This window comes from Scardinius erythrophthalmus (assembly GCF_964197995.2).
Source record: "Scardinius erythrophthalmus genome assembly, chromosome: 19".
In the NCBI taxonomy this organism is placed as follows: Eukaryota; Metazoa; Chordata; class Actinopteri; order Cypriniformes; family Leuciscidae; genus Scardinius; species Scardinius erythrophthalmus.
This window is the reverse complement of record NC_138239.1, coordinates 11,087,663-11,114,380: the sequence shown is the minus strand read 5'-3', so window position 1 is coordinate 11,114,380 and position 26,718 is coordinate 11,087,663. Positions and strand designations below refer to the sequence as shown.

Sequence of the window (26,718 nt, the reverse complement as noted above, 5' to 3'; positions counted from 1 at the left end):
AACACGCGCGCCGCGAGAAAAAAGACACTCTCACCCCCACACGTCTCGTGCCCATTCTAATCAATGCTTGTGTTTCAGATCGAAGCTTCCCAGAAGCGGCTCTCCGCGCCGCTTCGCTAAATATAGGCGCCTAGTCTATTTTGACGCACCGCGTGGAGGACGGAATAAAACCTTGTCGCAGCTGTAATGCGCCGCAGACGTGTGTTGTAAACTTTGTCGCGCTGCGCCGCGTTCCGATTAAAGCGACATACACCGGTATTGCGGTATATTAAAAATTCATATCGTGACAAAAATAAACACCGGTATTCGGTATGAACCGGTAAACCGCCCAGCACTAATTACACACTAACTAAAGTAAAAGTGAAATGATATTCAACCACCCCTTTAATGTTTTTCAGTTACAACTAATACTGAGCGGTATGTAGGGCTGCACGATTTATCGTTTTAGCATCTATATCGCAATGTGCGAATCCGCGATAGTCACATGGACTGAGGCGTCCACATCAGCACCAGTCAGGAACAATGGATGGTTCTGGTTCTCAAAACAGTATCTCTCTCACATCAAATACAATACTTCACCTCAAAAGTTTTGCTGTTGACACTTGCATGTGCCTTCCAGTCCTTTTCATGAATACCCTTGAGGAGAAGACAAATTACCCCTGTCTGAGAACTCTTTCCTGCTGACTCTTAAAAAAAAAAAAAAAAAAAAAAAACGAAAGAAAAAAAAAGAGAATATTTACTTTGTGTCAGTGATGTGATTTTTATATTTTATTTTTCTTGTGTTACAGGGGGAGGGATTCATCCTCGCATGTCCCAGCTAAGCTTTTTATAGGACACACTGTCTGGTAAGCTGTCTCTGTTACATGTGTTGGTCTACATATGTGCTGTTTAACTGTGGTAAACAACTGTCTGCTTTGTGGCTAGGTGTTGCAGGTAATCTGCAATATAATTTCACAATTCAGTATATCGCATTGAATCTCTATATAACTACTGGATTGAGATTGAAACTGGGCCGAGCAGAAGAGAGACTCTCAGCATGTCTGAGTGAATCTGTGGGATAAGTTTCAATCTGTCTCATGCGGCTCACTTCACTGATGTCCCCTAAAGTGCCTCAAAGAAGTAAAATATCGATTCATGGTTCTAAAGCCAAGTTTTTTAAGCCCTAGGGCTGCATGAAGATCCTGCAGGAGGTCTGTGGAGAGATTTATAAACTTTTATTTCAAAACCTACAAATATTAGATGTCCAATTTATAAAGTTGCTTTATAAGGATTCTAGGACAGAATCATTTTCACTAATTGGCTGAAAGGTTGGCTGACAGTCTGGATAAGGGTTGAAAATATTTGTATTGATATAATATCATGAGAGAAATGATCAGGTGTTTCTTCAAGTTATGGCACATTTATATTCATATGGGTTGATTTTTATTAAAAAATAACAGCTTGTTTGTTTAATTGTTTATTTTGGATACATAAATGCTAATAGTATCAAGTGTACCGCACATGTCCTGACAATTGAAGGCAAAACATTTTGATTGCCCCCTGGTGGCTGGCTGCAGTATAGGTTATAAATCCCACCCTATCATCTAATTGAATCGATCGTCAACTTCATGATTGACAGATGTACTTGTGATTTGAGTCTGCGGGAGTATGTGTAACTGGTCTACTTGACCCGCTCTGAGTGGGATTCAAACTGGGGTCTCTGGCGTGGGAGGTGGGTACCTTTGGATCACTAATGCGCAGACTTTGGCTCCAAGTGACGTAATCGAAAATGACTGTTTCTGGGATATTTTGGCTTCAGTTTTCTACAGTGGATTGTGGTGGAGACACATCATCCCATTTTTTTACAGTCTATGAATAGTATGAAATTAGCCTTAGAAAGACAAAGGCCATTTTTAAAAAGTTAAAATTTCAATTCTATGCCAGAAGATGAGGTGTGGTGGAAATGTTCATTACTTTCAAAGTATTAGAAATGTACATTACTATTCAGAAGTCTCTTATGCTCACCAAGGCTGCATTTATTTGATCAAAAATACAGTAAAAACAGTAATATTGTCAAATATTATTACAGTCGAAATAAGTGTTTTCTATTTGACTATATTTAAAATAAAATTTACTCATGTAATGGCAAAGCTGAATTTTCAGCATCATTACTCCAGTTTTCAGTGTCACATGATCCTTCAGAAATCATTCTAAAATGCTGATTTGATCCTGGATTTCTTATTGGATTTCTTATTAATATTATCAAAGTTGAAAACAGTTGTTCCAATTACTATTTTTGTAGAAACCACTTTTTTTAAAAAGGTTATTTGATGAATAGAAAGGTAACATTAAACATTTTTTTTGTTGTTGTTGAATAAAAGTATTCATTCCTTAAAAAAAAATTGACCTTAAACTTTTGAATAGTATATACAGTAGGCTATACTTTTTAATGCTGTTAAATGGATAATTAAATTATTTAGTGAGTGTGAAATGAGACTTTATTTAAATAGAGACTTTAGGCCAAATTTGCATGTGAACTTTTGTGATGTACGATTGTATTGCCTAGTCTACATTCAGATTTAGCGATCCAGTAGGATGGTTGCATATGTGCTTCCCATATGTATGCATATATCTGTTCTTTCTGCTTGCTCCTGAGCGCTCGCAACAGGTCTGGCAGTTTTGAGTGCAGGCTGTTATATCGTTAATATTCCTCTCTGGGTGAAAAAGCGTTCTTCTGCGTGTGGGCTGAGTGAGTCAGCCCTGTTACCACTTCTGTGTCTGTCCAGACTCAGAGCTTCTGCTCAGCGAAGGAGAATCCCTGCATAAACCCCCCTCCTTCACCCTTTTAAACGTGTCTCAACCATCTTTCAACTGGCCAACTAGAGCATGACAGCAGCCTCTCAGCCTCACTCCCCTTAAACCCCCTCAGAACACTCTTCTCTTCTCTCCCCTCCCTCGCTCTTTCTCTCTTTTTCTTTCTTCCCTCCATCAGACGACACAGTCGGGGGGCAAATGTGTCACATCTCATAGCTCAAGAGTTTCATTATTAGGCTCTTCCTAAAGATAGACACTCAAAATGTGGCTCTCCATTTTCTCAGTGTTTGAAATGATGACAGACGGCATGAAGCCCAGGGTTTAGCTCCAGAATCACCTGGGTTTCTCTCTAACGTTCTTATAGGCTCTTCATTAAGACCAAAGCAAATTTCTTAGAAAAGGCCAAACCTGCTAAATGCATTAGACTCCTGCCATGTGATCTAATGAGAAGACATTTGAGGCGAGGTATTGACAAGCTTTATGTCTAAGGGTCTATCCTGCTGGGCTTATTATAGCTTTCATAGCCAAATTCTGTTGAATAAAATATCTATGAAACTGGTACATCCTTAAACATGGTAACATGGTGACTTCCTCTTAAAGGATCTTAATTAAAGTCTATATGTTATATTCTTTTTTGAATGTCTCTTTCATGCTATAAGTGATACATGACAATATCATACAGGATACAAAAAAAGTTATCTTGGTTATTTTCATTTACAGTTTTTCTCTTTTTTTTTTCAGATGTACTTTAAATATTAATTCTTGAGACATGTTTCTTTTTTTTTTCATTTACTATTTTAATGGTCAATAACTAACTATATTTAATTAAAGAAAATATGCAAAATCACAATTCGTGATGATTTATTTCTTATTACTAGTTGAGATTGACAAAGTTGCCAAACCGTTCCAACCGAAGAGACCATTTTATGTCTTTTTTACAATAATCATGGTTTGAAATGTTTAAGTTACCGGCCATTCAGAACTTCTACTAGCCAAAAATAAATAAATAAATAAATAAATAAATAAATAAATAAATCAGATTATCTACGTCACAGCTTAAAGTAGTTATTTGTTGCGTAGTGACTTGTATGTTCAAGTAAGCCAGATGTGCTCAGATTCTGCGCAATACGCTGCAATATCATGATGACTCACAAGTTGAGTATTTGGGCTAAATCGCAGATTTGGCTTACACGAATTTCCCCAGCAAAGTGAGTAAACGTAATTAGTAACCCGCCAAATTGACTAGTGATTTTAAAGTGTTACCCGCCACATTTGATTTTTACTGGGCCTTTTTACATGCGTTTTTTTCTAAATTGAAAAGTCCATACATACACCACATATACTTTTTTTGATCATACCATTTCAAAACCAAATCTTTCAGCGAAGATTCAAGATGGACTTTGCTATAAAAACCACATCGTAGATACATTTTCAATTGGATTTCCAATCATTCACATGGGCCATTGAAGCTAGAGTAGGACACCGATGATTGTCCCTTGCGGCTGTATTTTGAAATAATGTAATTTATTTCTATGATGGAAAAGCTGTATTTTCAGCAGCCATTACTCTGTATTCAGTTTCACATGATGCTTCAGAACTCATTCTAAAATGCTGATTTGGTGCTCGAGACACATTTCTTATTTTTATCAATATTGAATTAAAAACAGTTGTGCTGCTTAACTGTTTTTTTTTTTTTTTTTTTTTTTTTTTTCAGGATCGATTTTAAATAGAAATCTTTTTAACAATATAAATGTCTTTACTCTCACTTTTGATCAATTTAATGCATTCTTGCTGTGTAAAAATACTAATTTCTAAAAAAAAAAAAAAAAAAAAACACTTTACTGACCCCAAGCTTTTAAATGGTAGTGTATATTGGTGAGATAGCATTTTGGGCCATCATTAGTGGTGTTTAAAGGGGTACAATTATGCCCTTTTATGAAGTCTTGATTTTGTTTTTGGGGTGAACTTTAATAAGTTTTCATGCTTGATTGTTAAAAAAACACATTCTTTTTCATATATTTTTACATTATTACAGCTTCCCTCTCCACAGTCAGGGCGAACACGCTTTTTCGATGAAGCCCCTCCTTTTGAAATACGAAATATGCTGTGATTGGTCAGCTGGCCCAGTTTGCTATGATTGGCCCAATGTGCTTTGATTGACACCGTTAACACGTCTTCTGGAAATGTTTCGCCCTTTCATAACAGCCAACTCCTCTCACTCTATCATTACTATGTAAATAGCGGAAATTTCAAACCAATGCAAGCCTGATTTAGACTTAATAATAATAATAATAATAATAATAATAATGTTAACAAACAAGAGGATCGTGCAGAACGGATTTCATTCATGGACTATGCAAGCACTGACTTCACAGGACGTTTCAGAGTGGTTTGTTTTGTTTTGTTTTTGTAATTTTTCTAGACACTTTAGATACAGTGTTATACACCATTTAATCGTGATATTTGTCGGAAAACTATGGTAATTCAAATGGTAATCGACACCTTTTTTTGGTATTCCGTGGGCGCAGATTATTTAATTGAGGAAATTATGACTTCATAAGATCCGGTAAAATCGTTTTGTAGTCCAAACGAGCCGTTGGTTGTAGTTCCTTGGAAAGTGAATTATGTTAAATAAAATATCTCCCTTTGGAGTGGACTTTGAGCTTTGTAAGCTTGTAGATCTTTTTTTTATGCTCAAACAGCAACATTACAGACTAATTAAAGTTGAAAAAGTGAAAAAGCATAATAGGACCCCTTTAATATGAAATTTCATTTATGAAAAATCAGATCACAGAGAGTTGCAGGACAATCTTTTTTTAGAATGTTGGGTAAGATCAGATACTCCTGTAAGAAACCGATTTGAAACTAGCATTCAAGATCTTGCAGGTCATCTCTTTGAGCATTACTTTTTTATATCATCAGAACATTTTCTCCTGATAAAAAAAAGATATGTGAGCATTTATTTTCAAAGCTTTGATGACAGACAGGAGATGTATGTGCACGTGATAAGGCTGTCATTTAGTATTCTGTTGACATCTGACAACCTTTCACATTTGTTTCCATTGTGTTTACTTATTTTTAAATTTTCTGATAGATATAAAGAGCACGTTGAGACGGCAGTCAAACTTTCTTCATGTTTCACTTCTCTACTTTATAAAAAGAAAGAACACTCTGGCATATAAGCAGACATACGCACTTACACATGTTGGTTTCATTCCACTTGTGAGAACATAATGCTGTGGCTTTTAGGTGATAATATTTTTTAAATCCCAACTATAACCGTTACACAGAACTTCAGATGTCCTCATAAGTCAGTTCTTGATGTTTTCAATGAAAGACTTTGTCAACAATTTTGCCCTCGCCGACATAGCCAAACCTGTACACACACAGTAATCTCAGCATCAGTTACAGTTGCATAAATCTCCATCATCTTACCAGCTGTTGATTACAAATACATTGATCAGCTTAACAAAACACTTTTTCACTTAAACCCACCACACACCTCAAACAAATCACTTGAGTGTTCCTTTAACCTCAGCTCATTCGGTTAGCAAAACACATGCATGCACACACACACACACACACACACACACACACACACACACACACACACACACACACACACACACACACACACACACACACACACACACACACACACACACACATACATACTGTATATATGCGGAGGAGAAGACATAAGACAGGCCTTTTTAAGGGGGCGTTCCCAGTCTTGATTACTTAATTTGGGGAGGTCACTAATTTATCTTTAAATATCTGTGACGATGACAGTGACATCAGATGCTGCTTTGTGACCACCTGAAGAGCTTCTACTACGGGCACTAGAACCATCGTTTTTATTGCCTTGATTGAAAAACTTTACTTAATACTTATATAGAGTATCTCTAGCAGTACAAGTTTTCTACAAATACTGATTGTAATCAATAAATTGACTTCTATTTTTATAACAAAGTCTGCCTCCCGGGGCAGTGATTTATTACGTTGAGCCAGAACAGACCACAGAGAAGTCTTCTGTCCGATAGTAAGTATTTTAAAGTGCTTATAATATAGGTCAGATTCGACTTGCCTAACCTGAGAATAACAAAAATAAGGGTAAAGGTGTCAAATTACACACTATAAAACAAATGCACTGTATATATACAGTGCCTTGTGAAAGTATTGGTACCCCTTCATTTTTTCACATCAATCTACATTTCATACACCATAATGACAAAGCAAAAAACTGATTTGTGACAACTTTGCAAATGTATTAAAATAGAAAATCTGAAATTTAGCTCAGGAAAATACACACATTTTCACAAGCAGTCACTCTTCCTCTAACATGCTGTTACAGAGTTTTAGACTGCAGATAAATGGCTCGCAAATGTGACCAGAAAATGACAAAATTATGACTTATTAGTTATTTAAAATCAATTCAACATTGGCACTTTTTTGCATTGACATACATTTTTTTATCAGATTTATCAGTCTTTACAGTGCACGACTAATACATGACCTGATTTACAAAATACATTTTATGAGCTGTTTTTTTTCCTCCAATTTATCAATCAAACTGATTCACGAATCAGTCACACATTATCAGTCTGAATCAGTAACAGCAAATTCAATTAATGTTATAGTGCACTTTTAGCTAGATATAAGCATCAACATTCACAAAAAGTTATAGTGATTTTATTTTTCAGATCTCTGTTATTTACTGAACCATTGAAGTTACACTTATTTGAATGCCTGTGTGTTATACCAGTATTGGCCCTGCTGCAGATGCTCAAGTTGCTTAGCAACAGCTTTTAGTGGTATTCAGGAAATGTTGGCTGAAGGGCTTGTTTGCTGGACAGTGCTTATAGGATCTTTCTTCACTAAATAAATACCAATAAAGTCAGCTCATGGCATCTCTGTCGAGAGCACTCACATGATCTTATTCATATGGCAAGGGTGACGGGGCTTTTCATGGAATCTGAGATAACTGTGTACTGTGAGCTTACTAAAAAATACTGAAGTCATTGCATGCACTATTTCCTGTCTTATCTCAATAGAGCACTGTGGGAGAAAAAAAAAACATATTACATAATGGGTTGATGAGATTAACCAATGATTGAAAATCAGATTTACTTGATTCTACATACTGTGGACCCATTTAAGTGATCACATCACAAGCAACAAGGTTCAAAAGTAAGGTTTTTTTTTTTTTTGGCTGGCCCACTTTCTAATTTCTAATTTTAAATGTATAATTTAAAAAAATTAATTATTTAATTGTTTATATTATTTATTATTTTGTATTATTATTATTATTTTTGCCCAACGCTTAAAGTTGTGATATAACGGAAATAGCGACAGATTTTTTCATATGTATTGTACAGTATATCTGAGTGAACTGGATTATCACAAAAGAAATAAATGTAGGGCGGAGACTTGGTTCTATCCATTGGTTGTTGATTGGATGGAGGCCTAGAACTTGGTTTGATTCTAAGAAAGGGGTGGGGTTTATGCGGACTAAACGATTGGATAAATCTGGCATGCATCACCAGAGAGAAGACTGTTGTTTCACCAGGCGATCGAGTTTATAAAAAAGGACACATTCATCAATAAGATTAATTTAGAAAGTAAATACAGTTAAGGTTACAGTTATTAGCCCTCTTGGGGAACTGTGTTTTAAGGGTTGAAGGATTCTCCTTTCTTTCGCCAAACAAAAGCTAATTAAATGTTCCTGAACAGATTCAGTTTTGTCTCATTAGACTACAGCACGGACTTCCAAAACTCATAGCCTTGTTTTAAATGATCATGGACAAACTTCAGTCTGTCTTGAATGCAACATACAGCTGTTCTATACTGTGAAGTGCTTGGAAATGGCATTATAGCCGCCCTCTAAAGATAGGCATCAACTGTCTCCTTTCAGAGGTCCAGACTTCTTTGCTCTTTGGCATGTCCAAACCATAAGAGCGCATATCACTCTTTTTACTATTTGAGAGAGATATGCATGCTGCGGTGGTTAAAACTTGATGAAGTCCCAGAAAAAGGCTTAGTTCATTGAAATCCCTTTGCTGTGTTTCCTGCGCCTCATATTTGCTTTGAAGCTGCTGCCACAGCGAACATTTTCCATAGGAGCCCGCATGAGCTGACTGTTGTCCCAGCGGTGCATGGGAGAAACAGGATGTGTGTTGACCCGCATCAAATAGAAGAATGCTCTGATGTTTACATTCTTGCATGCTGTCTGCCTCAAAGTTCATATCATAGCAATGTTCAACATACAGTTACTTACAGATAAACGTCTTAGAATGTGTGTATTTAGCAGCTATGACCTTTGTGGCAACTGAGCGTACGTTTGTAGTCGGTTACTACTAGCCAGGCTGTTAATTGAATAATGAAGGCCGATCAGCTTTTTTGTATCACGAGATTGGAGTAGGTCCAGTCTCTGCAGTCATTCTTCAGGTCCACCCCCAGCTTCATCTATCCACAGTTAGCACTGTCAGCTTTCGAGAAACCAAGCATTGGCCAAAACATTGCCTCCTTTCATTGTGGCTCTAAGATTAGATGATTGGACGGAGGTCACCCATCTTCTTTGTTTCCTTTTAATCAGACGATGGCCCTGTGGGCCACTGTCAGAGATCACTGCCCTCCATTGTTTAGGGATGTCAGAGGAGGCAGATCTGCTTAGAAAAGAGCCTTTGGATGCAGTGAGAGGCTGCATTGTGGTTGTAAAGAAGGAGGATGAGGTGCCAGGATCAGCCAGAGCTCCATGGCTCTGTCGCTATTGTGACTTAAAGATGTTTGGCTCAGAAAGTCTGAAAGTGGCAGCCATGAGTTACAGGGGGATGAAACCAGCTGCGACAAACCCACTAAATTAAGAGATCTCTTATAGTTACAATTGTAAGGATACTAAGAAATTAGTTGTTTATACACTGCAAGTCAAAAGTTTTGCGTCAGTAATTTAATTTTTCTTTTTAAAGAAATTAATACTTTTGTTTAGCAAAGGATGCATTAAAAGATTTCAAGTAAATGCTGTTCTTTTTAACTTTCCATTCATCAAAGAATCCTGAAAATTTGTACTTAAGATTAACAACTGTTTTCGACATAAGAACATAACATAAGAAATGTTTATTGAGCGTCAAATCAGCATATTAGAATGATTTCTGAAGGATCATGTGGCACTGAAGACTGGAGTAATGATGCTGAAAATCAGCTTTGCTATCGATTTGAAGGTATAAATTACATTTCAAAATATATGAAAATAGAAGACCATTTACAATGATGTCTTACTCTTATCTGTATGACCATAAATTACAGTGTATTTTAAGTTGTTTCCGCTGTTATAATGAGACAAAATCATTTGGCATTTTGTCAATTTGTGTCGTTGAAGTCTCCTCTTGGAAAGGTGAAGTAGGCTCTTTTTCTCCTTCTCGCTCATATTTCTTGAAAAAGCGTAAAATTGAACTTTATGCATCTGCCATTGTCACCGCTTGTTAATAAACTCACAAATATTCCCCCATTGCATAATCAACATTATATATAGTAGTTTAATGTTCTAAAACGCTGTAAACTTTTTCTCACACAGTAATTTTAAAATTTTGGGTGAACGATACACAGTACAGATTGTCACTATCCACGATACATTTTGTTGCATTTTTGTATTGCGATATATTGTGACACAATATATTGTTAAACCCCTAATATATAATAAAAGTATCCGGCCCCCAGGCGTCTCCACAGCATCGAATCTAGTCCCCGTTAAACAAGGCTTGGACAGCCCTGTTCTAGATAAACATGACGGCTGTGCCTTCTTCCATTGAAGCAGAGAATCAGCACCGACAAGCAAGACAGAATAATAGCAGGCGAGAGAAAACTCAGGTGAGACATATGTTCCGCCAATGAAATGGTTTATCCTCCACCCATGAAACAACAGGGTGAGACATTAGCATGATTGCTTTCACGTCAGTGCACTCAATACAGCCAGAGGTGGTGAGTTTGAGGACGGGCAGAGTTCTGACATGCCCGCTCACACACTCATGTTCTTTTATCCCTTGGAGGCAGTTGCAAACCGATTAGCCTTTTCTAGCGAGACCAACTCGAGGAATCATCAGTGCTGCTCATTAACCAAGCGATACTCAGATCAAAACTCCATGCAAGCCTAAGAAGAGGTACTGAGCCTGATTTTTAACAACTCGCTGCATCTTCTGCTGCTCATAGACTACAGTAAAGCAAACGCAATGGCATCTCTCTCAGCTACTAACGTGTAACAACCACCTTGTCTAATTGCTTATAGCTTATAGTTTAGAGGGAACATACTTGAAGTGGCAAATGATTACTGTTCAGGGCTATCTGTCTTCTCTCATTCTCTCTTTTTTTATGTTTTATAAAAACATTATATTATTATAATTGTGTTTACTGTACGGCCTTTGATCTGTGTAATGCATCCTTGCTGAATAAAAGTATCAATTTCTTTAAAAAAAACTTGCTGACCCTAACAGTTTGATTAGTAGTCTATATTTAATTTATGTTTAATATAATATATATAATATAACTATTATTTAGTATTTAGACAAATAGAAAAAAGTAAAGATTCTATGTAAAGAAATAAAATATTATATTTAGTTTGACTTGAGGTTCACAATCAATATTCTCTAATATTTGTTGCCTTATTTTGTACCCTATTTGTGGAAAGTGGCCATTATCTTTTCCCAGGGAATAGCAGAAGCTGGCATGGCGTTAAAAACAAACAAGCAAACGAACAATTTTTTTATTTCCATTCCACCAAATACTATCCTTTTGATAGTTTTATGCTTTCTTTTCTTCCTTTTGAGAGACCTGTGTGTGATTGCTTCACAGTAAAGGAATGTAATCACCATGTCAAAAAACGCCTACTGTTCTCTCACTCAAAACTCAGATGGAGAGTTTGATACTAGAGGTTTCATGCTCATATTTTGAGCAGCCACTAGTCTCTAGACACTTCCCACATTGTCCTGCCTCTCACACCTGTGACCCAAGTAACATTTCATGGCTTGCACTGCATTGATTTCACAGCTTGCATGGTATTTATGCAATGCGTGATTGCCAGAGTGCAACAGATCTTCATGGGAAAGGTTAAAATAACTCCTTTAAATGTTTTATTTTAATCTTTTTATTTGAGTATACTTTGAGGTATATAGACCAGCACATATTGCCATTTTTTCACTCATAGCTCAAAGCCAGAATCACAAGCCAATTTTTTCTTTCTGTCATATTCTTGTATGCATTCCTAGCACACGTGCCGGAGCAAAGGTCATCTATTGTATGGGCTCATAAAAAGAGCAGATCAGGGCTGAATCGAGGCCTAATTTATCCTACAGCCTCAAACAGCTAACCTGACACTAAATACATCTGACAACCTTCCAGACACTGCCGCATTGCTGCTCGACATCGAGTGCCTTTTCCATTAAGACAAAATATAGCTCTGGACTTACCTCATGACCTAAGCTGTAATATGTCCTCACTAAACATCCATCCACTGTTAATCTACTGCCATCATGATGCATACCGATTTATCTTAGCTCGCTCTTGATAGCCACTATACCTATACCATAAAATATACACCCACATGTACACTCAACCTCTTCATTCTCATAAGAAGCTAAATCAAATTTAAACCCAACCTCAGGCGCACATCCCCAATCACACTTGCAGCTCACCAAGAGTCTATTATAGCTCTTGACTCAGCACTCTAAAGTGCTGAGAGGATTCAGCTCCGCTCTTTCTGGCTGCTCTCTTGCTGGAGTTCTGTTGACTCCTAAAGATGCAGATTTTGCAATTAAATAGCAAGGACTGAGCAGTCATACAGTACAAGATCAGAAGTGGTTACGGTCCATTACTGAGACAAGTATTATTATTGCTCATATTTGGGGTTACGGGTTTGTTCTAAGCCCTAAGCCTGAAGTGTGAGATCATGGTCAACAGAAAGTCTAGTTTAGCTGAACATGGTGCATAAAAACAGAAGCAGATCCCAGGCTTGAGTTTTACACTTTGCCACGTACCTCGTTTCGCACTGTTTGTTCTACATATATGAATGCTAGGCTACCCCACTTTGGGCCAGTAAGCAGAAACTAACTAGAACACCCTAGCTACCACACAGCAATACTCTTCAATGGCTTAGCACCGCTTGCATTTTTTTAAGCAAATGTAAATATTTAGTTTTATTTATTATTTTATTCTTTTACATCATCTCTGTCTGAGATCTGTCTTGATCATCTGATCTGATGGAACTTGAGTGAGTTGCAATGGCTTGATTTCAGTTTCCATTTGGGGGTTTCATGTTCGAAGGCCTTACTCATGCAGAGACAAATGTCTAAGTGTAATGAGTGTGTGTGTGTGTGTGTGTTTAGTAATTCATGGCATTTGATTTGAATTTATGTATTTTTACACACATACATATATACACTCATACACACACACAGTTATTAAATTAATATTAATATTTAATTAATATATCTAAAATGCAATAATTGCAAACATGCAAGTTCCATGCTTTAGGGCTGTCAAAATGAAAAAAAAATTTTTTTTACCACATTAAAATATTTAACGCAGTTAACAATGCAATAACTTGTTTTAAGTTCACTTAAATTAAAAGTTATTATATTTTTAAAAGCCTTTTAAATGTTAAGAATTATGGCTTTCAATTATACTGTAATGTTGAATGGCTATAATTACTCATTTCATCCCTAGAAATTGAGAAAAATCCATTTAATAGAGACATCAGTAGCATTATTGGCATCTGATACTGGCCTTCATTTATAGTACTTAGTAAAAAAAAAGATGCCATTATACAAATATTTAAAATATACAGTCTTTGTTGTTGTCTCAGTTTCTACTAAATATAATACAGTTTAATGTAAGGTGTGATTAATTACAGAAAAGTGTGATTGAAAACACTAATAAATGGCGTTCAAAAGTTTTAGATCTGTAATTTAAAAAGAAAAAGTTTTTAAAAGATGTTTCTTCTGATCACAAAGGATGAATTTATTATATCCAAAATGCAGCAATATTGTGAAATATTTTTACAATTTAAAATAATAATTTTTTATTATTTAATTATTTCTGTGATGGAAAAGCTGAATTTTCAGCATCATTACTCCAGTCTTCAGTGTCACATGATGCTTCAGAAATCATTCTAATATGCTGATTTACTGTTCAAGAAACATTTATTATTATTATCAATGTTGAAAACAGAAGTTTTTATATTAGTATACAGTAGCTCAAGTATTCAGTGTGGTTTAAACCGCTACAAATACACACAAGCTAATACACCTAGAGAGGGAAGACCAGATTGCCTTAACAGGTGTTGCCTTCCTAATGTGACACTTATTGAATATAAAACTGATGAAAGAGACAAACCAAAGCTTTTCCCACCTAATTGTCCTCCCACCCCCTGTTCGAACAGACCCTGTCCTTTGCATAATTCTTTTTTATATACACACATTCACAGGTCTCTGAGAATGTTTCTGTTCTTTCCGAGCAGGTGTGACCTTTTCTCTGTTCTGTGATAGCCGCAAGCCACACATTTTACATAGTGTCTCAGCATGCTAAAGCATACATACACAAACAATGAGTGCAACTTTGTTGCAAACATGCAAGGTTCTTGCACAATTTTCACACTTCGGCCACAGTTTAACACTAAAATCATTTCTAAACCCCACACAGATTGTTCACAGCCTAGTTTTTAAGATGTAGGATGGCACAATGTTCTATCTAAAGCCATTTGATCACATTATGACGTGCCTCTATTGGCTTAAAACCATTTTCTTTGGGAACTAACAGGAAACATCAGTTCACATTTTCAAACATTTTTTTTGCCATTAATTGTAATAATCCAGTGAGATTTTTGTATGCATAAGGAGTCTGACAACAGCCTGTATGGTCCTGTATCATTGAGTCTTCATCTATGATTATGATTACCAGAAGAAACAGAAAAAAACTGAGACAGACTAAATCCAGAAGAACTGGCAACGTCTCCAAGACACTTGAAGAAACCTTCCTGCAAAGCTACAGTAATGTGAAAAGTTTTAGGCACTTGTGTAAAAATGCTGTAAAGCATTATCAATTAACTACGGTTAACTTAATCAAATCAATATTTAGTGTGACCACCCTTTGCGTTTAAAACAGCTTTTGTCCAGGTACACTTGCACATAGTTTTTCAGGTATCTTTGGAGGTAGGTTTCTGATTGGCTGTCAATGTTTTTATCGTTCATCGGCTTGAATAAAATCGTTCTGATAGTGATTCCACGTATATATCTGTGCTGTTATCGTTATAGTTGTGGTAGGACTGCTATTCTTTTATGTGTACAACGACTTTTAGAACTATATCTTTGTTGTTATAGGTATTGTCCTTAGTGTGAACAGGCCTTAAGTCAGGTACAGTGGGGTGTTTTAGTTCAGGTGGCAGAATGGAGTGCTCAACAAAGCATCTTAAACCATCTTAAAAAAAAATATTATTAATAAAAAGTTATTTTTTGTTTGCTTATTATATTTGGAGTGTTTCATTTAATTGTTTTATTTTAGTTGGATAACAAGTGATAGTTCACACCAAAATGAAAATCCTTCCATTTACAAACCCTCGTGTCTTTTTTGGTTACCATTGACTTCCATTTATGTGGACAAAAATAAATTTCTAAATATTTTCTTGTTTGTTCCTCAGGAGAAAGTCATACAATTTTGGAATGACATGAGGGGGGAGTAAATAATGACATTTTAATTTTCCCATTGCGTCTACCTGTTTAATGCAAAATAATTTAGCAAGACAGAAAAATATTGCATGGCTACTATGGTCTTCCATAATTCCAAAAATAGCTTTTTTAGCTTTCCAAACTTTTGTCTGCATACTATTGTCTGCATGGCAGCATGGGATCAGCATCAGAAGGGCACGGCTTTGCAGCTTAGAGAGAACGCTGATCAGAATTTAAGAGTTTAGGATGCGAGTTTACTCACGCCTACATTTAAGCCTACATTTGCATATAATTGATTAGGATTTCACTATGAAAACAAGATAAACGTAGCTTCCTGCAATGCGGTAAGAGTTTACCAAGGGGCAAGCATTCCTTTTGACCTGGCCAAGTTTATTCAATGCCTCCATGAGACTTCCACAGAAACTAATCTGGAAGAGCAAAAGGTAACAGCTAGGGCTGGTGTTTTACAAGCAGTTGAGGTGTTGGAACATCTGGTAGTGATGATTGCTGAGATAAGCTGCATCCGAAAGCTAAAAAATGCTTTTTTATAAATGTTATAAAATATAAAAAAAAAATTTACGTGTTATTTAAAGCACATTATAGTAAATGCTTTGATTGTTACATATACCTGCAGCATTTCAGCCGTAAATTAAGTATGAATTTTAGCTAGATTATGTTCAGTACCTGTCTAGCGATGTATATTTATGCATCTAAATATTTAAATAATTAAATTACAGTTTTTTTTTTTTTTTTTTTTTTTCAAAACATCACACTATCGCATGTCATTTTGTGTAGTGGCTCACGTGATTTATGTTTTGCACTTCAGAACTTCCATTAAGGGAACATAGTGAGCTTTCGATGCTCCCTGGTTTTCACACTGCATTGTGGGACTTTTTAGGGAGCAAACGTTTCAGTTTTATAATTAGTTAACATGAAATAAGAATTAACAATACTTCTAAAGCATTTATTAATCTTAGTTAATTTGAAAAAATAAATAAATTATTTGTTAACATTAGTTAATGCACTGTGAACTAACATGTAACAGTATTTTTATTAACTAACATTAACAAAGATTAATAAATGCCGTACAGAATATATTGCTCACTGTTAGTTAATGAGACCTTATTTTGTTACCATATACATATTAAGTTATTAATTTAATTTATGAATTGTTATATTTAATGGGCTAAACTGTGTGATAAATCTCTGTTTCGATATTTAATATTGAAAATAAATGTAATTTGGATATATTAGATATGTATTTTATACTCCAGGTCTAGAATTGGGAACCACTGATGTAATTAAAAGTGTAAATTGTATAAATGTACATTTTGTCTCCAAGTAGTTCATGGTAGAAAACTGGTAGTCCACTTTTTTTGTTGGTTGTTCTAAGCAAAAGCACAGCTGTCCTCTGAGATCTTTTTGAGTTGGGAAAAATGTTCCATCTTGCGTCATCCTTCCTGGAGTGACCTTGAAATTTATTGTGTCAAATTTCTAGAGCTGAAATCTTAGGATCTAATATGAAAGACCAAGTCCACTTACATTTCACTTGTAACCCTAGTAGTCCAATGTGAACACAAAAAGAACCAGAGCAGTTTGTCACCTTTTGTGTTTTTGTGTTTGTATGTGATGGCCCAGTGAACCTGCTCACATTTAAGCCCCATGGGTTGTACTGCTCTAGATACTGTACAAAACGTGAGGCATGTGCATCAGACCACACCTGAATATGACGTGCTTGTTTTTCATCTTTCTGAATGATTAAAGTATTCACCTTCTACCTGAATGGAGAGCTTACAGGTTATCAGTGATTCCCACAGGACACTGGATCTGTACAGGAGTCAGGCTGCATAATGCTACGTGAAGTCAGTGGGAGTGGTCCATAGAAATGTAGAGCTCCTACAATGCACCTCTACTGGAATGAAAAGAGCTGACATTTTGCACATCAGTATGGGAAGGGAAATTATGGAGTCTATTATCCTTACTGTGTGTGGTGTGTGAGAGAGAGGGAGAGAGAGAGAGAGAGAGAGAGAGAGAGAGAGAGAGAGAGAGAGAGAGAGAGAGAGAGAGATTTAAAAAAAAGCTAAATCTTTAACAGCGGAACATGATCGCCATTTACAGCTGCAATGACAATAATGACAATAAAACATAATTTAAAAAAAAAATCGACTGAAGATTTAGGAAGGAACCAACAGAAATAAGAGGAAAGATCAATACGCTACTGTATTGTGATAGTCTATCATCACAACATTGAATCGATAAGCATTTATAATCATTGTTAGTTTGCATTTTAAAGGAGTAGTTCACCCACATATGAAAACACTGCCATCATTTGTTTACTCTCATGTTGTTCCTTCCAACCCTGTATGACTTTCTTTATTCTGAGGAATACAAAAGGAGAAATGTTGAAAAATGTACCATTGACATCACAACGGAAGAGAACAAAGTCATACAGGTATGGAATGGCATAAAGGTTAGTAAATGATCACAGAATGTTAATTTTTGTGTGAACTATCCATTAAGAGTCTGTCATTTCCAGCACCATCAAGAAAAAGAATTGCATTTAAAGTTTGTAGAAAGTGCAATGAACTCTTTAGTGTCAAACTGAAGAGTTTCTGAGGTATGAAAAACCTAAAGGTGAAAGTCAACTTAGCATGACTGCATACATGGCTGCTCAGCTATATCAAGTGCATGAACTGACTTTGTTTTTTGTACCATCAACAAAATCAAGCTGATATGAGGACTGGGTTTCGGCAACAACATCACAATATGGTACATATTGATGCAGGTCATTGCAAAGCAATTTGATTGTGATTTGAAACTGCCAAATTCACGAGTGAGTGTAAGTAATTAGCAAGATTTTAAAATGTATGAAATGTTTAATAGGAAGCCAATGCTATGTTAACAAAACCGGGCTGATATGGTCATACTTCATGGTTCTAGTAAGAACTCTAGTGGCTGAATTTTGGAACTGAGTTTGTTTATTAAGCATGCAGGGCAACCACCCAGTAAAGCATTACAATAATCTAGCCTTGAGGTCATGAACGCATGAGCTAACTTTTCTGAATTTGTCATTGAGAGCATATGTCATAATTTAGATATATTTTTAAATGCGGTTTTACAGATATTAGAAATGTGGCTTTCAAATGAAAGATTGGTATCAAAGAGCACACCCCAGTTCCTAACTAATGACGAAGACTTGACAGAGCAGCCATCAAGTGTTAGGAAATTACAAGTCATCTAATTTTTTATATTAATCCTAATCCATATCTATCCTAATGGCAATCATAACTTCTAGAAGCATCTCTTTCAGTAGCATAGTCGGTAAAGGGTCTAACATACATGCTGTTGATGTTGATGATTTAACAAGTTTAGACAATATTTCCTCTCCAATTGCAAAGAATCAATGGAATTGTTCCTAATATAGCATGACGTCTGATGCAATGCTGTAGTAGACGGTTGCATGGTTATCATTTTCTCTCTAATAGTATCAATCTTGCAAGTAAAGAAATAAAGTCATTAAATAATAATAAAATAATAAATACCTAGGGTTTTCTCATCTATGAGAGTCGAAAAGTAAGCAGATCTAGCCGTTTTTAAGGCCTTTCTGTATGCAGTAACACTTTCCTTCCACGAAATGTGAAATACCTCTAGTTTTGTTTTCTTCCTGATGCGCTCTATTTTTTAGGCTGCTTTCTTGAGAGCCCTCAATTAAGTATTTTCCTTAATCTTTTTTAAGCGCAAAGGTGTGCAACTGTGTGTTAAGTGCTGGAAAAGAGAGTCAATAGTTTCTGTTGGAACATCGATTTACCTGGTATTCCGAGGAGTAGAAACTGATCAGGAAGATTATTTATAAAGCAATATTTAGTGGTAAAAGTGATAGTTCTAACTAGTGCTGGGCGGTTTACCGGTTCATACCGAATACCGGTGTTTATTTTTGTTACGATATGAATTTTTAATATACCGCAAAACCGGTGTATGTCGCTTTAATCGGAACGCGGCGCTGCGCGACACAGTCTCGCCCCTCATTTACAACACACGTCTGCGGCGCATTACAGCTGCGACAAGGTTTTATTCCGTCCTCCACGCGGTGCGTCAAAATAGACCAGGCGCCTATATTTAGCGAAGCGGCGCGGAGAGCCGCTTCTGGGAAGCTTCGATCTGAAACACAAGCATTGACTAGAATGGGCACGAGACGTGTGGGGGTGAGAGTGTCTTTTTTTCTCGCGGCGCGCGTGTTTTTATACTGTATTAACGTATCTGAAGTGAACTGACGGTCTTTAGAAAAGTTTCTTTGTTATGCTCCTAAAGAGCGTCCTGCTGGCACCTCTTTGTAAACAGCCTTGCAAACCTGTATTATTAATATTAGTGTGGATTTTTTCTATAATATTCACTCATGACAATAAAATAGGGCATTATAAGTAAATCTACTGCACTCTCTCACTCAGTAGAAAATGTGGTAAACACCCATCATGCTTGAAAAAAAAACAAAAAAAAAACGGTAAAAACCGTGAAACCGGTATAATTTAGAAAAAAACCGTGATGTTGATTTTTGGTCAAACCGCCCAGCACTAGTTCTAACATATTTGTAACAGGGAGTTTGTTTTGCTGCCCTGGCCTCGGTTTGGAACAGGAAGGGGAAGAAAGATACTTGAAACCCTGCAGAAATCCACCCTAACCTGAACAGGCTGTTGTTCAGCCCTGCACGCTTTTATAAATGCAGGCATTAATTATGGATTTATTGCTGTCCTTGTCTGTGCGCTGCTGTGTCACTATGCAGATCTCAATTATTCATGAGCTGTAGAAGGGGGGTAAAGGGTGGTGCACTCTTGCGGGACGGTGCAGTTTACAGATTATTTCTCTTTCAGCACCAAATCATCTGGTTCGCTGTATTGCAGTATTTTAATAATTTGCTCCCGAATTCTCATTTAAAACTAAGACTCTCATACTCTGTGATATACGTTTGTATATTAAACCGGCAATCTCAGCTTCAGCCCAGAGTGTACTGGGTTAATTACAAGTTTAAATAAGTAGAATGTCATGCTGAAGAGGCACTTAATACTGTGTAGTAAAGAGATATGTCGTCCTGCATTGCACTCTTCTGCCCTGGAGAAATTATGTGTCATTCATTCGCAACACAATCACAACCATTTAAAAAATATTGGATGTTTAAAATCGAGTTTTGAGGAAAAGGATTTTGAACCAACTGCATTTTACTGAGGAACTATTTTTGCTACTGTATCTTTAAAAACTTTAAAACTAAAAGATTTATGACATAACATACTTGTGTAAATAAATAGATGTATAATATCTGTGTAATTGTATAAAATACACATGCCATGCATATGTGTGTGTGTTTGTTGCTTTAATTAGCATTACATTAATCAAAAGCAATATTAAACACTTTTACAATGTTGCAAAATAATTTTTCTTGATCTTTCTATTTGTCAAAGAATCCTGATTGGATCACGATTTCCACAAAGTACAACTGTTTTCAACTTTGATAATGATAAGAAATATTTCTTGAGCAGCAAATCAGCATATTAGAATGATTTCTGAAGGATCACGTGACACTGAAGACTCGAGAAATGATGCTGAAAATTCAGCTTTGCCATCACAGGAATTAATAACATTTTTAAATATTAAAATTTTAAATAAATGTTTAAAATATATTTCACTATATTACTGTTTTTACTGTATTTTGATTAATTAAATGCAACCATGCTGATCATAAAAGACTTCTTTTAAAAAAACATAAAAAAATCTTATCTTGTTTTATAATTGTTCTTGTGAAATTTATTTCAGCTGGGGAGTTTGGGGAAGGAACTTTTCGATTTGAATACAGTACGTCTACAGTGTGCTGGTAATTTAAATGAGCAAGGAAAAGCTTTAATGAGTAGGATAGTAGTTCATGCATTAGATTTTAAGCTAATTTCACTGTATGCCAGCAGGAGTGTGGGTAAATCCCAGTGTTTAGTGTGTAGTAGTGCCCCGTGTGCGCACACCGTTGACTGCAGTAGTGATGTGCATAAATAGCTGCCGGTCTGCTGTACTGAGACACTAGCAGAAGGTCACTCTATTGATTCAGTCCCGCACTGCGGCCTTTGATTACTGGGTCTGACACACCACCGCAATCTATAATGCATTGTATATGCTCTGTGCAGAAATCCATAATGACTCTCTATATTCCACCCTCATTCATAATGAAGGATAAGCAGTGCCTACGTTCCCCAATCTGTCTGATAGTCTCCATCCATCAGCCACTTTTACATGCAGAGTGAGTGGCACATTATTTCAGCTCTGTAAATGGTTCACTTTTAAGATACGACCTAGGCTGCTCGTGGGTGTGCTGCGTGTATTAACTTGAGATTGTGATACAAGTGTAATTTGACTGTGATTGCTCATTTAAGTCAATAGATGAATGACAAGCATTCACAAGTTGAACTAAAGTCACAGTGGGTATGTGTGTGTGAGTGAAAAAAGAAATTATATTTGACCAGAGTTTGCAGTCTGAATTGAATGCGATGAGATAAAAAAAAAAAAGACTTCACTGGATTCACATGAACAACGAGAACGTGACCTGTGTTCAGTGTGCATGGAATACAAGATTACTGCTTACAGTACAGTGTACAATTAATATTGCCTGCAATTTTTTTTAAATGATGTGAAACAGAATGCATTATGCAAACATTTCAAACAGTAACATGCAGCATGGTTGTCACATGACCTCATTATGTACATTTCATTTGCATTTTTAATCTTGTGTGAAAAAACAATAAGCCTTCTATCTTGGCAGACAAAAAAAAAAAAAGACAAAAAATTGTGGTAGATTTTTAGATCTTCTATATTTTAGATATTATTTCTGTTCATTTGGGACATCATCAAACACAGACAATACTTCATGCAGTTTTGGAATATTTATATAAAAATTATATAATTATTGAATGACAAGCATTGAATGCATTGAATGCTTGTCAAATTAATATAATTATTAATTTTAGAAATATTGAATGCTTGTCAAATTAATATAATTATTAATTTTAGAAATAGTTTTAATATTAGGTTTCATACCCCAAACTCCTATATTTAGTGCCAATTAATTAATTAATTAAAGTTCTTTAGAATTCTTTTTCCATCTATCCATCCATCCATCCTATGTAAGAGATATTCAGGTGGTTTGCAATTACTACTGGGTAAATTTTCTTCTCTACTTCCTGTGAAGTGATATATCGATCAATGTGTACTTTTTTATGGTTTTATATCCTCTGTACGATTTTAAACCTCACTTAATAAATGGAAAACATAAATAAAATGGAAACATTAAAATTCTTTAGATCTAGGGTCTCTCTTTTTCTCCATATCACTTTTATTTCTTTTGTCGTTTCTTCTCTGCACTTTTCCGTAACTGATTAATTTTGAGGAATTCATTATGCGCACTTTCATTTTGTGCTGACTTGACATCTAACTTTCACAGCTCACTCCTTGAGCTCACTCTAATCCTCAGTAACAGCTGTATGACTGTTGCATTGTCAGCTCAATCCAGTCTCATATCCTTGAGAAAGAAAGGGTGGAGCTGATAGATAATCTCAGAGCTCACTTATGCCTTTATCTCTCACAGTCAGCGCGAGCATGTCCTATCATCTCACTGATCATATACGCTGCTGTGTTTTTACAGGACCAGAAACCATTGCAGAGGCCCTAGAGGAAGAGGAACTCATCAGAGCCATCGGTTCTCTGAAGTGAAGTCTCATCAGAGAAGTCTCAAGGGATCTCAAAGCTCTCCTCCCCTTCTCTGCAAGGGGCCGCTGACATGATATAACCTCCAAGCCTCTAAGCGCACACGCAAACGAGACCCAGCGACCCCTGAGTCCCCCTTCCGCTCTGGAGGAGCCCCGAGGTGGTACGCTACCGCTGAGCTGAGCATGCCTCAAACATCTGTGTTGTGAAAGGAGAGTGTGCGCTGGACAGCATTAGGCGCCATGCGTCCGTGGACGGGCTCTTGGCGCTGGATTATGCTGGTGCTGCTGGCCTGGGGCACTCTGCTTTTCTACATTGGGGGTCACCTCGTGAAGGACAGCGAGCATCCGGAACGGTCCAGCAGAGAGCTCTCCAAGATTCTGGCCAAGCTGGAAAGGCTGAAACAGCAGAATGAAGATCTGAGACGCATGGCTGAGACACTCAGGTTGGTGAAATGTTTCAATTCTGATATTTCTTTCAAATTATTCAATTTTCTTTGTTTATTTTCAAACCTGAGATACTTGGTTAGTCAGGTACTCTACAGGGGTGCAAACAGCGCGCTTTTCGGCGCCTCCCGCTTTTTTCATGTCAGTTTGGGTGACTTGTGTGAATCGTGCAGATCAGAAGAGTTTTTTTTTAAGCAGGGGGAGGGGGGGTTTGAGAGGGTCTGATTATAATTTAACCAACAGTAATTCTGGATTGCGTCCACCAACAAGTAAATAAGCGAATCAGAACACTGCGCGCCAAACCAGCAGTATGTGCGCAAGCGTGAACCGCTAGTGTTTCTGTCTCACTCTGGATCTGCCACTGCATCACATTTCTCTCTGCGTGGCGTGGAGTGTCCGTTTTTATGTCGGCTCTAATGTTAACTGGTTAGAGCTTGTGTTAGAACACAATGCCTGCGTGACACACACACTTCTCGAGCCGCGCCGAAACCGCGTGCTAGAAATAGAACCGCAACCTACGCCTATTTTTCACGTGACACGCAAGAGTGTTGATCTTCCTACATTTCAACAATTTATCCCAAAATGTATCTAGGTAACCACAAGCAGTAAATATATAGGTAACTTTTCTTACACCTCCTGCTTAAAACCCAAAAAGCCAGAAGGATTGTGAGGCCCCGCTTTCACGTTCCGTACTCATACTGAAATACCATATATATTACTGACCACTGACTGCTGACCACTGACCACTGACTGACTGACTGACTGAAATACCAAATAAAAACCACTGACTGCGGGCGTTACCATGAACCGACTTGCTTTAAGTTGCAGTCACATTAAGGAAATTTCTAAATTGTTGTCAATTGAACAATGCACGATTGTCATCATCGCAGTGACGCTCACTTCTACTCTGTACTGTGCCACAATTCATCAGTACATCTTCATCAGCACTGCGGCGTCAGTGTGAGAGTGTCAGTGTCAGTGCTCGAGTCGTACACCTTCTCTTCCATCAGGCTCCTCCCTTTGGATCAATCACAGCACCATCTTTGGCCTGCCCCGTCACTCATCCACATATCTCCTACCCTCTGTGTGTGCATTATCAGCCTTTTCATTTACGCAGGAGTCAATATAAAAACGAGATGAAGCATCAGTGGGCTCTAATAGGGAATCGTAGTGTGTGTGTGATAATTCCCACAGGAAGTGCTTAATGAAAGACTGACAGAACTGATACTGTTCTGTGGTGGTGAGATAGGAGGAGAGCAAACCGTTTCAAATCGTTAGGACTGTACATGTTCATAAATTACAAAGAACACTTTCTTCATTCTGTCCTACTTCGAGTAGGGCACACACTAGGGCTGCAACGATTCATCGAGTTACTCGATTTACTCGATTACAAAAATTCCTCGAGGCAAAAACTCTGCCTCGAAGCCTCGTTAAATTCCTATGACGCGCACTATACGCGCAGGGATCTGATTTCACACGGACCGTTGTTCAATGTTCAGGAAGTACACCATAGCGCGTGATACATTTTGAATTTATTTGGCGCGATGGCAGAGAGTAGATGTCCATAAACGGCAGAGAATGTCTAAAGTTTGGGATCGCTTCCTTTCAGCGTCGCTGAATCAAGGTAACGATTCTGTCCCCCGCATTTTTTGGACCCAGCGCCAATATCTTCGCCCGTGCCGAAGCCTATGATGTTCGCTGAATTTAATCCCATACTGTATTTGTAGTGATGCGGTTTGACTAGATATGATGTTTAGCTTTGATGTTTTTAAGAAGTAAACGTATAGCCTAAAGAAAGAACCCCTTCACACACACACGCACCCTCGTCTCTCTCACGCGCCAGTCAGACCAATTGCGGCAATGCATCACATATGCTTAAACTTTTATGTAGCCACGCAACAATAATTTCAGCATGCATTCACTGTATACACCGAGACGTGAATGATGGAGGAACAAATATTGTATTGCAGTCTTTGCGAGACCTTGTCTATGTCACGTCTTACCAAATAGTTACAGACAACAACAACAACAACAACAACAACAACAACAACAAAAAAATGAAACTCCCCACCAGCCTGCTTCTCCAAATCCACTCGTACTTTTGGGGAAGACATAATCGGCTACCAAAGTAATTGAGCATAGAACATTTTAAATTAACAAAAATATATAATACTACAAAACGTGCTAATATTCTTCAACTAGCCTAAGTGAAAAACAAAATGCTGTTCTTTTTCTATTTAACAAAATGCATATTTGCAATAAAACATTCCCCTTTTCAAAGCTACACTTATCTTTTTTATATTGTATACATTGTGTACCTGTTTGGCTTGATATTTTATACTCATTTCATTTATTTTTGTTCTCCGCTGGGTAATTTGCAGAAGGTGCAATCCTTTTTTTGTAATGTTGTATTAAGAAGACAAAACTAAGGCCAAATGGCCTTTACTATTTAAGTTTGTATTCATAGTTTTACATGTTATACATGTTTTACAGTATAAAGTTGACTTAACTGTATTTTTATATAATTGTTGGCACTGGCACTTATAAACACTAAATGGGTAAAAATGACAATAAATAGGCTTAGTTTTGAAGCCAAATGTTGGAGTTTTTCAGCCACATCATTTTCGTTATGCATTATTTGTTTTGGTTGTTTAAAAACACACTAAAAGTTTTTATCCGATTACTCGATTAATCGATCGATTAAGTGCTAGATTAATCGATTACAAAAAGAATCGATAGCTGCAGCCCTAGCACACACACATATACACACTCTTAGGAGTCAAATATCTCTATGCAAACACTTCATCGGAAGTCAAATTCAGGAGTTTACTACATCAGAGAAATCAGAGCTTCTGAAAACATGCAGCAAACAACACTGACTGTTCATTGCTTTTAACAGAAAAGCTCTAAACAGGTTGCTAAGGAGTTCTAGGTGGTTACTAAGGCTACGTTCTACATTAATCCGGATACATCATGAACTGGGTTTTCGTTTCAAAATAATCTCCGTCCACACTAGCAATTTTCCAAACGTTTCTCAT

General features: G+C 36.9%; 1 protein-coding gene across 1 annotated transcript in view; it reads left to right on the top strand.

The window, feature by feature from the left end:
• Positions 1 to 26,718, top strand: part of fut8a (fucosyltransferase 8a (alpha (1,6) fucosyltransferase)) — a 103,859-nt gene that overhangs the window by 32,669 nt on the left and 44,472 nt on the right. The window contains exons 2-3 of the mRNA XM_081393827.1: positions 789 to 845; positions 23,173 to 23,679. Of these exons, the coding sequence (XP_081249953.1) occupies positions 23,477 to 23,679 (203 nt within the window). The 5' untranslated portion in view covers positions 789 to 845; positions 23,173 to 23,476. The remainder of the gene's footprint in view (positions 1 to 788; positions 846 to 23,172; positions 23,680 to 26,718) is intronic.